The sequence below is a fragment of the Periplaneta americana genome, chromosome 4 (genome assembly GCF_040183065.1).
Source record: "Periplaneta americana isolate PAMFEO1 chromosome 4, P.americana_PAMFEO1_priV1, whole genome shotgun sequence".
In the NCBI taxonomy this organism is placed as follows: Eukaryota; Metazoa; Arthropoda; class Insecta; order Blattodea; family Blattidae; genus Periplaneta; species Periplaneta americana.
In genome coordinates this window covers 90,682,416-90,696,165 of record NC_091120.1, presented here as the reverse complement: position 1 = coordinate 90,696,165, position 13,750 = coordinate 90,682,416, and the positions used below count along the sequence as shown (strand labels likewise).

The 13,750-nt window shown below is 34.7% G+C and overlaps 1 protein-coding gene across 6 annotated transcripts in view; it reads left to right on the top strand.

Annotated features, from left to right (window-relative positions):
- The window catches only part of Brms1 (breast cancer metastasis-suppressor 1-like protein), a 38,931-nt gene that overhangs the window by 7,738 nt on the left and 17,443 nt on the right, over window positions 1-13,750 (top strand). For 2 of the 6 annotated variants that reach the window (XM_069823727.1, XM_069823725.1), the window contains exon 5: window positions 717-1,032. In XM_069823727.1, coding sequence (XP_069679828.1) covers window positions 717-1,032 — 316 coding nt within the window. Of the gene's footprint in view, window positions 1-716; window positions 1,518-13,750 lie in introns of those variants that run through there. The other 4 variants (XM_069823724.1, XM_069823726.1, XM_069823728.1 and 1 more) reach the window with 4 other exon arrangements.

Below are 13,750 nucleotides of genomic sequence, written 5' to 3'. Positions count from 1 at the left end.
TGTACTTGCATGTTTTACGTTTTATATTTTGTAATTGAACATTGATATTATCCTAAGAGAACATTATTAGTATTAATAATCATTACTAACATAAATTACAGATCAATTTTTCTTCATTATCATAAGTTTAAAAAATCAGAATGCAGTCTTTTAGGCTGTACAGTAGGTCTAAACATAGTCTACGCGTCTATAAAATAAGAGGATATTTTAATGTATATTTGTTAATCCTAAGTGGTCATTTTTATTCCATTACCTTATCTCATTGAGCGAACTACGCTTACTAAAGGAGAACTGAAGCATAATAATTTTCTTCATAATATAACAAATCTTTGCTTTAGCAGTTGTGTTGTACTAGTTATATGGAGTATTTAAAGTTTTAGCATTGAAAACAAATTGTATAAATTATTTTTAATATTACATTTATATGACAAAAAAGTTGCAATTATTAAAAAATAAAATTTACTTAATACAACTTCAAAAAATATATTTGATAGTATTTTAGTATGGTTAGACGTGTAAGTAGACCTATGACTTATTCTAGGACAACTAACATGCTAGCTATTGCCAGTCAATGATTACTGTTTCTTTTCAAATATTTTGCTGTTTCTCTTTTGTTTATTAATGCTATCAATGTTATTTTAAAACATATTTAGAGGTTGTTTTACAAACGCTCGTTACTTATCCAAAACTTGAAACTAAACCCCCCTTTTTTCTAGAGTGAAAAATGTCTGTTGTGGGATTCTATTCATGGTGACCTGGAAGACAAAATAAGGCACTTGGAGGAAGACCGAAACAATGTCGATATTAGTGCTGACCTCTGGCTGGTGGAGCAGAGTTACAACAATTCCGGAAAGATGATGAGACGAGGTGCTGGGGGTACAGGGAAGATGGTTGATTCTCTCAATTCATCCCGAAAAAAACCAGTGACAGTTTCTGGTCCATATATTGTCTACATGCTCAATGATGGAGATATTTTGGAAGATTGGACTGCTATCAAAAAAGCACTTTCTGTTTCCAAGAGAAAATCTGAGTGTAAGTTTTATTATCATAATAACTTCATACGATCTGAGCCTTGTAAGAGCAATACATAGTCTTCTTAATGAATATGGTACATTTATATATGATTCAGAAAGGCTGATAAAGTGAAATTTATTTCATATTTTTTTTTTTTAATATCCCTCTTCCTTGACATTTTGGTAACAAAAGTGTTGCAAGTTCATTAATTTGATATATGGCATATGTAACGACTCTCCCATAACAGTACATTATTTTATATTACATTTTGCATTAATAAATACAGTATATGAAGATATGTGGAGAAGAATAATAAATGTCACATTTTACTAAAAGTATCATGCATTATCATTATGTACATATAGTATTATTTTTTCCTCATTTTCTTCTGTTTATCACTTGTAACTGTTGCTTGAGCAACAGATTCACTTCACCTGAATTCATGATTGAAGGCAGATGACAATGGAGTGCAATGTGGCAAATATTGTGATAATGCGCTTTTACTTCACATTCATTTTCAATCGGATGTGAAGTTAGTGTACAAATAGATGTTCAAGATTTCATGCTCTATATCTTTAAATCACACAGAGGTTTATTTGCCAAGTTTTTTTTCTTTCAAAATGTTACAAAATGAATGAAGTTGTGAATAAAGCAGCATGGCAAGCAAGTGAATGCATAGTAGTGGAAGAGCTTTCCTGAGAGCAGGAAAATGAAGGGAAAGAATTTTTGGTGGAAACATTGTTTATATTGTACTCAATAATATTTCCTGCTCATGTTGATTGTCTGTAGACAAATAACCATGCTTATCCCATTAGATCCAAATTTGAACAAGAAGTATGGATTTTAAGTAAGAGTGATAAATATCCTTAACAAGACTTCATAGAAGAGAAATAAAAGTAAAGTTCTTGCGTCATTAATTTGTGGCTCATAAGGAAACCCTGTTCTTGACTGAATGGACAACAGGCAACATTTGTTGATAATTGTATTGCTTTTGTCAACTTTAGTTTTACTGATCAACTCCTCTCATCCAATCCGCCATTAAGTGTGATAAATTCCACTTTGCAGATGTCCTCATGTTATAAGACTAGGAGAGATTATGGTTGAGGGAAGGACTGAGTCAAGCATTATAATCAAACAATTACAGTAGTAGAGCCTATGTCTATGGTTATTTTTATGTTACTTCATTAATTTAAGAACATAAATTGAAGGATGATGCAACAGTATTCTCATTCTGCACGTATAAGAATTTCTCTCTTTTTCTTTCTCCCCCTCCCTTTCTTGCACATACCTCTCTTCTCGTTTGTGCATTTAGATATGTAAGAAATTTCAGCACTACACTTCAAATTTTAGAAACAGTTAGAAATTGTGTAGGGATTTGAATGACACAAGAATATATTTTACGAAAAGTGACAGGAGATTTTTAAATCTCATCAATTGCATGACTGCGGCTTTTTTTTTTTTTTTTTTGAAGGGGGGAGCTATTTTATTAATTTTAACAAGAATATTATGGGAATTAAATTATACTAATACTCTCGTAGGTTATTGTTGATACTGTGTTATAATTGTGCTAATATATACAGAATGCGGAAAAACTACTTTTGAACAATTTGTGAGGTGACAGATTGGAACAAAAGAGACATATTAAGGTAGGAAATCATGGGTTGGAAATGCGCAATTACTCCATTATGGTCATAATTCCGTAACGTTGGTTGCTGTAGAGATAGACAATGTTTCAACGCCATTTAAAGTGTGATGTTTGATGTGGCTGTACCACTGTTAATACCATTGGAATAGTTTTTAGCAAAATAAAAAATATTTGTAGGAATTATTTTACTTAAGAATATTTACGCTTTGGATAAAAGATCTACTGAGAAAAAGGCTCAACATTTCTACCTTTAAACTGCAGACAAAATGGGTCTCAATAGCTTTGGAGACCTTTGAGAAATCACAAACACAACTGCATCCTTTCATAGAGGTTAAACTCTTCCTTCTACAATAGTCTTTTATTCATCGAGCTAGCTCTGTGGTAGTGCGTCTGCCTCCAAACTAGCCGGCCTGGGGTCAGAGATTTTCGTGTAAAATTTCTAACTCGGTACTGGGAGAGGTGGCGGTGCACAACTTCTAATTCTAGGTTGTGCACCAATATGCCTGGCTTAAATCCCAAATCTCTCTGTAGTGCATGTGAAGAGAAGGTATATGTCACTGTTGATAGTAATTCGTTCATCGGATGGGGACGCTAAGCCTGGTGGTTCCCTTGGTGCTATTCAACAGGAATAGGCTATGTGCCGGCACCAGGTTTTCCCTTCTCTCTTCCTCATCTTCATCATTTTCACTCATTCTTTACACTACCAAACACACATACTCTAGTAAATGTCATAACTAGACCTCGGACTTTTAGGTCCTAAAAATCTTAAATTAGGTACCTAAAATAGGGTATATCACAAATCAAAATAGGTTCTAAAATTACAAAAATAGGTGAACAAAAAATGACATTATTTCATTTCCCATTACAAATTAGCCGAAACATTTGACATTATTTCATTGTACATGTCCATAATTAGAGCCAGAGTAAACAACTAACACCTTTTCTAAGTTTTCCATTGAGAAACTGCATCGTTTCTCAGATAACACCATCTTATATGCCGAAAATGAGCGTTCCACATCAACTGATGACACCAGAGCATATTTAAATGTTGGTATTAGATGCAAGGGAACAGCACATTCATGTTCAGGTGTTTTGCCAGCCAAGATGTCAGCAACTATGCGGAGAAATGTCAGTCCTAGGTTTTTTTGAAGCACTGATTTGAGTTTTTCAGAAACTTTTTCACCAACATAACCAGGAACCAAGTTGATTTTTTCTGTCACCTCTTCTATCAAGCCCAGTTGCGTGTAGGCCGGTTTGCCTGAAGACTCTAGAGCATTAATAATGGGGACCAGAAATACATAATGTGATTTGATGAATGCAATATCCCGGGCAATTGTTGGGTCCTGCAGAAGTTTTTTAGCTGAAGTAATGCTCACTGCATCCTCCCCCAGTTTCAAAACAAAGTTCTTAATGTCCTTCAAATGCTTGCTGTAATATTCCACGGCCTGTAACCATGTTCCCCATCGGGTAAGAATAGGTTCTGGTGGAAGTGACACATTGGGAAGTTGCTCTCGAAATAATTGAATCCTCATAGGTGCTTTAAGAAAACCCTTTTTAATTGTGGAAACCAGCTTATTCACTTGTGGATATTCAAGCCGTATCGTCTCAGCTACGCGATTCATGGCATGGGCAAGACAAGTAATATGGAGCAAGGCAGGGTAAAATACTTTAAGTAATTTAACGACAGCAATCATGTACGGGGCTGTATCAGTGTAGATTATTAGCACTTTATTTTCATCTACATTGTTGAAGTAAAGTGTTTTGAGAGCATTATTAATAAAGTGGGCAACAGTTTCCTGGTTAGTCTTTTTTAGTTCCTTGCTGCAGACCAAATGAGGTACAGATGGTGTGTCAGGATCCAATTTTCCAATGATTAGATTGGCTACACATCGACCTAATCTATCGGTTGTCTCATCGACAGAGATCCACATGTAGGAATCGCCTATATCTTCTCTTACCCCGCTTAATGTTTCTTCATATAAGATATGTAAATAGTTTTTTCTCAAAGTGGATTCAGATGGAATGCTGCGGTGGCAGTATTTCTCTAGAAAGCTTTTGAACTGGCTATTTTCAAGTGTATTGAAAGGAATGTTTGCTGCAACAATGGCTTGACACAAGTCTGAATGAAATTCATTTCGGTTTGTTGCATTTGATTGTTGAGTGGTCATGAACGTTTGCTTAAAATTTGATTTCTTTTGTAAATTTGATTGGTGCTTAGCTCCTTTAACGTGCTGGGTTAAATGTGATCTTTGTTCACAACATACCTAAAAATAACAATACATTTTATGAAATTCATGAAATAAAATATTATTTTCATGAAATGTTTATGAATGAAATCTATTAGCAAAATGCGGTAGCCCTTACGGCAAGCGTTCGTAGTTTGTTTTAACGTGAAATTTAGAAAATGAAGAGAAAATCTTTTCCGAAATATTTAGTTAGAAGCTACTCACTCCATGGAGTGTCCTACATTGTCGATAATTCTTAACGTAATGCTAAGTGTAATTTACTCACCTCTTTATGGCACACATCACAGTGAATAATTCTTCCATCCATTGAGAAATTAGGACATTCTTGTATCCATTGCCGAATCAGAGATAATCTGCTACTCGGTACTTTTGGCATGTTTTACTTTTCACTAAATACAATGTCTTCGCTATGAAATCTCACAATGTAATGAATAGAGGAGACGAACTATGCTGCGATTGTTGTCAAGGCACGACTGGCATACAGAATTACACAGCGTTTCCATATTACCAACTGTAGAAATTGGAAAATGTAAAATTAGGTCAAAATAGTTTCTAACGTGAAATGAGGTATTTTTAGGTTGTATAGAACCACCATTTTCGAACATATATTTCCATAATTCGTATATATACAACTTTTCTTTTGAATATATCATGAGGAACAAAATATGTTTTTACCTAAAATCCGAGGTCTAGTCATAACTCTTCGTAGATACAAGTCATGCACAGCATGGCCTGCCAAGTGGTGTGCAACTTGAAAATGGGTCACAGTCCTGCCATCTGTCTGCAATATACGGAACCCAAATCACGCAAGTGAAGTGGGTAGGTATTGGATACACACATACACAATAGCCATTCACAAATACACTTCTGGATTTCGAAACACAAGCCTACATCAAAATTCGCAGCTGCCATATTGACATAATTAACCACAAAGCCAGAAAATTCAGTGGCAAAATAGTGTCACATTGCGAAGTGGGTACATTATATTATGAAAGTAAAGAAATAAACCCAGTACGATTTTGTAAAGGAAGCTTGATATGAAAGCAAGATTTCGAATAAAAGTAAAATATTATAATTGCATGTTCAAGACAACAATTTCAAAATAATTCACCATTAATTTCTGCAGATAACCAGTAATTTTAAATCACACCTACGAAATTGTATATATATTTTAAAATTCATGTTTATTTAAAAACAACATTTTACATATTATGGTACCATTTGGAATATTCTGGTTGCGTCTGGAGTGTGCACGTGCATCCAGTGAGAAGGAAGGTGTGGGGAAATGGAACTTGAGCTTCGGTAGGTGCTGTAGCACAGCACAGAGCAAGGGGAAAGAAGACTATGGGGATAGAGCGGAGCGGAGGGAGCAGGGGGGGACATTTAGAAGCATATCCCTCTCAAAGATTCGGAAAGCCATGCGAATCGAAGATTCGAGATGTTACGGTTTAGTAATAAAAGCGCGAGCTGTCTTTGGAGCAGTTAGTTAGACTTCAGTCAGCCTTCAAGTCTTGTCTTGGACAACGGCGACGTATCCAGAGGATCTGAGTTCGATGTGCAGTGAACTTGAGTGGGGCTGTAACTGTGGCAGCATCCAGGCGAGTGCGGCATATCCAGAAGACCTGAGTTCGATGTGCAGTGAACTTGAACAGTGAGAACTAGCCAAGGGAAACGAACTGTGATCTGAGAACTGACAGTTTTGTTCTGCACATAGTGCTTGTGAACATTAGTTGAAAATAGGAGTACATTGTTGTTGTTCTTAATAATACCCGTATATTGTCATTGTCGCTGTGTGGAGTGCAATAACGACTACTGTGTTGCTGTGTTGAGTGGAATACCTATTGTTGTAGGGTGAATCATTAAGAATAAAAGTCACATTGTTATCGGCGTGTGGTGGAAAAGTGGAATAAACGTTACAATATTACAGTTTAATGTAAGGAATTTGTAAAATAAATTATTGTAGTCCTAATCTGCTAAGTGAGAAGAGAAATCTTGGTTGTTTGTGCTTGGGGTAGCTAACACTATCAGAACTATTAGAATTGGGATACCATTGTGGGTCTGACACTACCAGAATTGAGATACCATGGTGGAGCTGACACTGTTTTTCATAAATTATTAGAGTAACCATGGCAGAGGTGGTGTATGGTCCTATCATCATTCAATAGTTTCAGGTCAAGGCAGGATGCAGCAGAATGTAGTACATTGACTTGCATTCAGATGACATCATTCTGAGGAAGCTGCAAAACTTTCAGGGGGATGGTGGGGCATTAATCACTGACTCCATCGGAACTGAATGTTGTGTAGCTGAATCGATAGATGTCACCAAACAGTGAATTACTATACTTACAGAAATGCAGTCCTACTGACTTAAACAATCGTCAGTAATAAGAAATGGTAAACATAATAATCCTGAGGCTGCATTGCAAGCCTTTGATAGGTGTGAAGTCTCAACAACGCAAGTGATAAGATATCTTCTTCAGACTCCCCTCGCTTGGAGTAAATCAGTCCTCTCATATATCCCTCAAGGAAGAAATTCAGAGGTCTGGAGACCTTGGAGTCCAGGAAACTGATCCTTCACTTCTAATTCATCTCCTGGTAACATTTCTCCCAGATGATGTTGCATGCCACCAGCAAAGTGAGTAGGAACCCCGTCATGTTGGAGCCACATAATTTCACATTACTATGGTACTTGCTGTAACAAATCTGGTAGCACATCTTCCAGGAAAATATAATAATTTTATGCATTCAGTCTTGGTGGAAGTAAGTAAGAACCAACCTAGTGATCATAAACGAGAATCTCTATAAGACAATTAAGATGCATAAACAGTAGATAATCGACTAAAAATTTTAACTTCTGTTGGTACTAATAGGTGATTTGAAGTATGCTCATGTATTAAAGTCTGTACCTACAGAAAGACAGTCACTATACCTGTCAAGCTGGTGTAAATGTTTTTGACATGAATATATCTATAAGTTCGGTCCAGTAATGTGGCCATTCCAGAAAATCGAGTGACACAAAGTCATGTAAGGTTCGTTGCAGCTATAATTCACAGAATACAGCAGCTAGCAATTTTGTAATCAGTAACAATCAATAGACAAAGGACCAATGCTGCTAAGTTGATCTTGAGCAAGACTCATGGGCACCAGAGTGTGATGCAGGAAGTGGGGGAAGAGAGGACACAAATTAAGAGACCATGCTGCATTCAAGTCAGTATAATTTGTGATAGCACTGAGCTAGGATGACTGTTCTGGTGTCAAACGACCACTGACAATTAGTGATCAGAAGCCATGACGAGTTAGTAAAAATCAGCAGTTGTGTGGTGGGGAAAAATTAATGATATCAGGCTATATGCAGTGGTTGAATTGGATTGGTATGAGCCGGTATAGCATACCAGAAGTAAAATAAGATGCCAAACAGCATACCTGATTAAAAATTTAAAAGTAACTGTTATTTAGTGAAACTCATCACACAATCAATTATGCTAACTAATAATGTCATCCATCATACTCTGTATCTTCTATTAGACAATTCCTGCAGTAGTGCATGATATCTTATGTAGTACCTACATTATTTCGTTCACGCATGGGCGAAGTCTTATTTAATAAGTATCCAAAATAGTATTACAAGACAAGTCTCTGCATACCGAGAGTAACTTATTTCCAATTCGACCACTGGCCATATGAATCGCAAATATGTTCAAAATTTTAGGAAACATGTCTCAGGTGATAGGTCTCGTCGAGACAAATCCAACGAGCCCAAACTCACCAATGCTGGATGATGCAGAATGTACTGAGAGAAAGAAAGAAGAGATCATGTGGTGTGCTGAGGCTAGCACGATTCAGCGAGTGTGTCAGCCCTGGTTTCAAAACAGAATTACATTGTAATGGCCAATAAAACCAACTTGCAATCTTACACTTGCGTTCTATTTCATCCCAATCCTCATCGCCATGCCCAACATAATGACGAAATAAAACTTGCAGCTGTGTCCTTGATACAGCCTAGCCCTAATTTTTTATGTGAAAAATATATAATGTGACAGCTGTAAGTAAATCCTTAAGATATGCAATGAAAAATGCAACGAAAATCCGTTACAGAAGACACATTGTGGACCATGCAGTCTACATATACCATGGAGATTAGAAATGCAGGACTCAATGCATGCGGTATCTATACTTTCGAAGATTATGAAGACATTAACAAATTACATAGTTAAAGTTACAGAAGCTCAAGCTGCAATGTAGCCATTTTCAAAATATGTTGTTAACTAATGCTGAGTTCTTGGCAATAAAGTCATTAACTCTCTTGCTCTCTAATATTTCTCACACACAGTGGGTTTATACGAAAGGGCTGGATATCACTGAAGATGATTCTGATCCATTTCTTTTTTAAGACTGCACAATGGACAAAATGGTGAAGAAAAAATTCTAATTTTGTTCAAGTATTTTGACAAACAAGATTGCAAGGAATAGTGAAGTTCTTTCCGTAACCTCTCCTACTCAGTTCCCATTCTTACCTTCCCATGGTGCATCTGTTTTTAACAGACAAGGTTCTGGTGACCAGGTCGCAGTAGTATAGCTATTCCATAAAAAATGAAGGAAATGCCATGTTAGCATGCTGAGCTGCCATGGCATGCATAAACATTCCCTAAGTGGTGAAGAGGGGAGGGATATGGTCGGTGGAGTTGTCTGACAATCCTCCTAGTTGGCAGATGTGATCCTCCAAACAGTTTGGCAGTTGGGAGTTGTGTGTAGGTAATATAAAAATATGATGCCTACGTTAAAATGGTTATATTTTTTGTTACATCACTCTCCAATATCTTTATTTTCAAAATATTGTTTGCAATTATCTTCTTTTTCTTTTCTGGCTCTACAGCCATTTGTGAGCTTTGGCCTCCTTCACAATTTTCCTCCACTCGTCTCTATCTTGTATCTTCCTTTTCCTCTTATACCCATTTTTCCCATATTCATCTCAAAGTCCTGTAACCACCTCTTCCTAGGTCTTCCTTTCTTTCTTACTCCTATAATGTGTCCATGAAGCAGAAGTTTTGGCATTCTTTCTTCTTGCATTCTCTACATAACCCAGCCAGCTCAATCTCATGGATTTGATATGTCTTACTAAATCTTCTCGTTACAGTTTTGGTCAATTTACGTGTTTGATCTAATTCTCCATTTTCCAGCTTTAAAAATTGGTCCATATATGCGTCTAATAATTTTTATTTCGAATATTCTTAATGGATTTTTGTCATCTTTTTTTCAATACCCATGATTCAGGAGAATATGTCACTACTGGCTCTATTAAGGGGTTAGGTACAGCTTACAGCAATAATTTTTGAAAATATTCAACATTTTTTTCCTCCATTACTGTATCTTGTTCAATAATGAGAACTAGTATATTTAAAACACTGTCCTCCTGCTATATGAAAAAAAAATATTTTTACGATTAAAAAAAAAATTATATACATTTTTTTCACTTTGCAGTAATGAAGCGTTTCCTTCATAACTCAAAAACTATCCAACATTCTGTGACGAAATTTTTTGTGTGTATTTATGCATCTCATATCTACAATATGATGCAAAATCACTTCTCTACTTTTGATAGATTGTCTGATAAAAAATAAATTCATTTAAAAAAATGGCCAAATATGATGGAAACACTTCACCACTGCACAGTGAACTGCTATCATTTTGAATTTTGAAGAAAATAAATATTTTTTTTTTAATCGTAAAAATACGTTTTTCATATAGCAGAAGGACAGTGTTTTATACATACCAATTTTCATTATTGTATAAGATACAGTAATGGAGGAAAATAATGTTGAATATTTCCAAACATTTTACTGCTATAAGCTGTACCTAACCCCTTAAGGTATTATATATTTTTAATTTGGTTGTTCTGGTTAAAAGTCTTGATTTTATTAGTTTAATGTTTCCAAAATGGGCTTTATTTCTTATTAATATTCTTTTGTTTATTTCTTAAGATATTGTTCCTTTGTTATTTACTTTAACTCCCAGATACGTACGTAAATGTAGTAACATTTTGTTTGCAATTATATGGTAATAATTCAAAACGAAAAATTGTTTGCAAATTCATAACAAAGAAAACAATATATTTATAGATAACTAAATATAATGGAGATGATGTGTGTATCTTACGTAATTTATCAAATTAATATGTTACTTATCACATAATTTTGAATAACAGCAATATAATGAAGTGTGACAGAGCAGTGCATACAACGAATGGTGTAACACTATCTATGCTGTGTTGTAAAGATGGGATTAGATATGTTAGAATCGCAAGTATATGTATCTCGTACTTTAGTTACCATAACTGTGTCTGGTGTACTGCAAACTAAATATGTTATGGAAATTAAATGCAATAAATTGTGTCGAAAAAAAAATACGGAGTTTTAATATTTGATGCTTTCTCGTTCATATTACATTACAATTAGATTCTTATGTGTTTTTTTTTTTTTTTTGCAACAATCCACTGCAGTACCATAAAAGTAGAGAGTACTACATCAAGCATCACACTTTTAATGGTTTTAAGGAAGTTGTCTCTCTATACAGAGATCGATGTTGTGAACTTTCTCTCTTAGTGCAGTAATTACACATTTCCAACCCATGGTTTTCTACCTTAACATGTCTCACGCCTCTACTCACAAATTCTTTAAAATTAGTATTTCTACACTCATTATATATTACACAAGCTGAAGAGAGATCTTCAAGTTGCCATCGTCACCACCATAATAAAATTTTCTGTAGCGATATTTCTTCAGCATCTTTATGGTGTACACTCAATTTAAATTGCACTAGGTTCTATTTTTTTCTATATGTCTTAATCTCTTTTGTTTGAAACGTGCTTATATAATTTTTATTTTAAATTTTATTGTGAGCTATTCTGTGCTGCAAAGCAAACCCAAAATATTGGGTCAGATTGATAAATTAAATTAAACCACATATATTAGGGCATGATCTATGTTTGCTAATTTATACTTTGTGCATTGTTAGCCGAATTGCTAGAGTGTCTGCTTTGCACATTGGTAACTTCCTGGTTGGTCCAAGTGGAATTTGTGTTGGACAAAGATTGTGCTTGGTGGTAGGATTTTTCAGGGTCCTCCTGTTTTCCCTATTAACATTCACCACTGCTTCATTAATTATCATCATGATATGTAATTCACCTCCATTGGTGCACCAAGAGCAATGTCTATGGCAGCAAAAAGAACTATCTGAATTATCCATTTTTCCTTCTGTCAGTACTGAAATATCACACTGTAACTTAATGTTCTTATCCTATACTTATTCATGACCTATAAACAATTCTAGTTCGGTATATTATCATAATAAGCTCAATATTCACTGTATTTACTAGTCCTAAATCTTTTACTATTATTATTCTAATTCATTGTTTCACTTTTTACTTAACTATTTAACAGGTTACTAATTTGGTTACTCCTTAAGTAATAGCTTTTGTAGAGTGAAGGATTCTCTCACATTTTAATCTGTATTCATATTGTTCCTTTATCTTCTTTTTCTATCTAATTTTCACGATCTTCAAAAATCTATTTTCTATTCTGCTAATTCTCAGGTCATTTGTTGTGCTTTTTAAGAGTATATGGATTGCGTCTTCAAAACATCCACATAGAGGACAAGTATCCTTATTCACATTACCTCTTCCATTTTTGACTCTCCAAATACCTATCTCTATGAGACTTCTCTTGTGTTTAATCTAACATACTCTTTCTGTTTCCAGACGTTTTTTTCATTTTTATATAATACCTTAATGAATCCAAGTTTGTTATATTACTAAAAACATCCTGTCTTGAGATTTCGTCTTCTTTATCTTTTATAGTTTTTGCAGTAATTTTGGCATTTAGAGTCCTTATTTCTTTCCATAACCAATTTAGACCTAATATGTTTACCTGTGATTGTAATTCTTTTAACCAGTTTCATTTTAGAGCAGTCTTATCTAGAAATACATTTTTTTTAAATCGACATATTATCCCTCAACATATTACTACATAAATATTTTATTTTCCTTTCCAGGATTATTCCTAGGCTACTATCAAGCCCCATCTCCAATCTCACTGCTAAGTTGGACGTGTTCCATGGTACACCTAGATTTTTTTTTGCACAGTTTAGCTCTTAACTTATCGATATTTATACTAGTCTCTCTACTCCCCCCATATTTCAATGTTATATAATAGTTTCGATTGTATTAGTGCCTGGTACACGTTAAGAAAATCCTTCATTCCCAAATTCGGTAATTTGTTTAAACATTTTATCTATTACTAGTAGTGCATTCTTTCCTTTATTCATTGCTGTTTCATTTTGCCATTTTCAATTTCCCCTATTATCTATTACTACTCCTAGATACGTAAACACACTCAATAGGTATCCCATTTCTCTTGTTTACACCAAATATTCCCCTTTTTTACATATTAATACTTTGGGCTTCTCATTTATTTTTAGATCCCAGATTTTAGAGAAATTATTAATTTCATCAATTGCTTTTTGCAGACCCGTCACTGAAAATGCACCAATCACACAATCATCTGCAAATATCGCCATTATGTGTGATAATTCTGTATCCAAAAATTTAGTATTAGGTATGCCTGATTTGTCTTGCAGTAGCTGTAATTGGCATTATCATTAACAAAAGATGAACATTAGTGACATTCACTGCTGGATGAAGAAATTAATGTATTAATTACGTAACAACTTTCATCATTAAGAGTAACTGTTTACCTTCGTCATATTCCAAAAGTAAGATCCAATTAATCCTATCATTATGGTGCACTATGCAACTATTTGCTGTCATACATGTCTTATTGCAAACATTTGG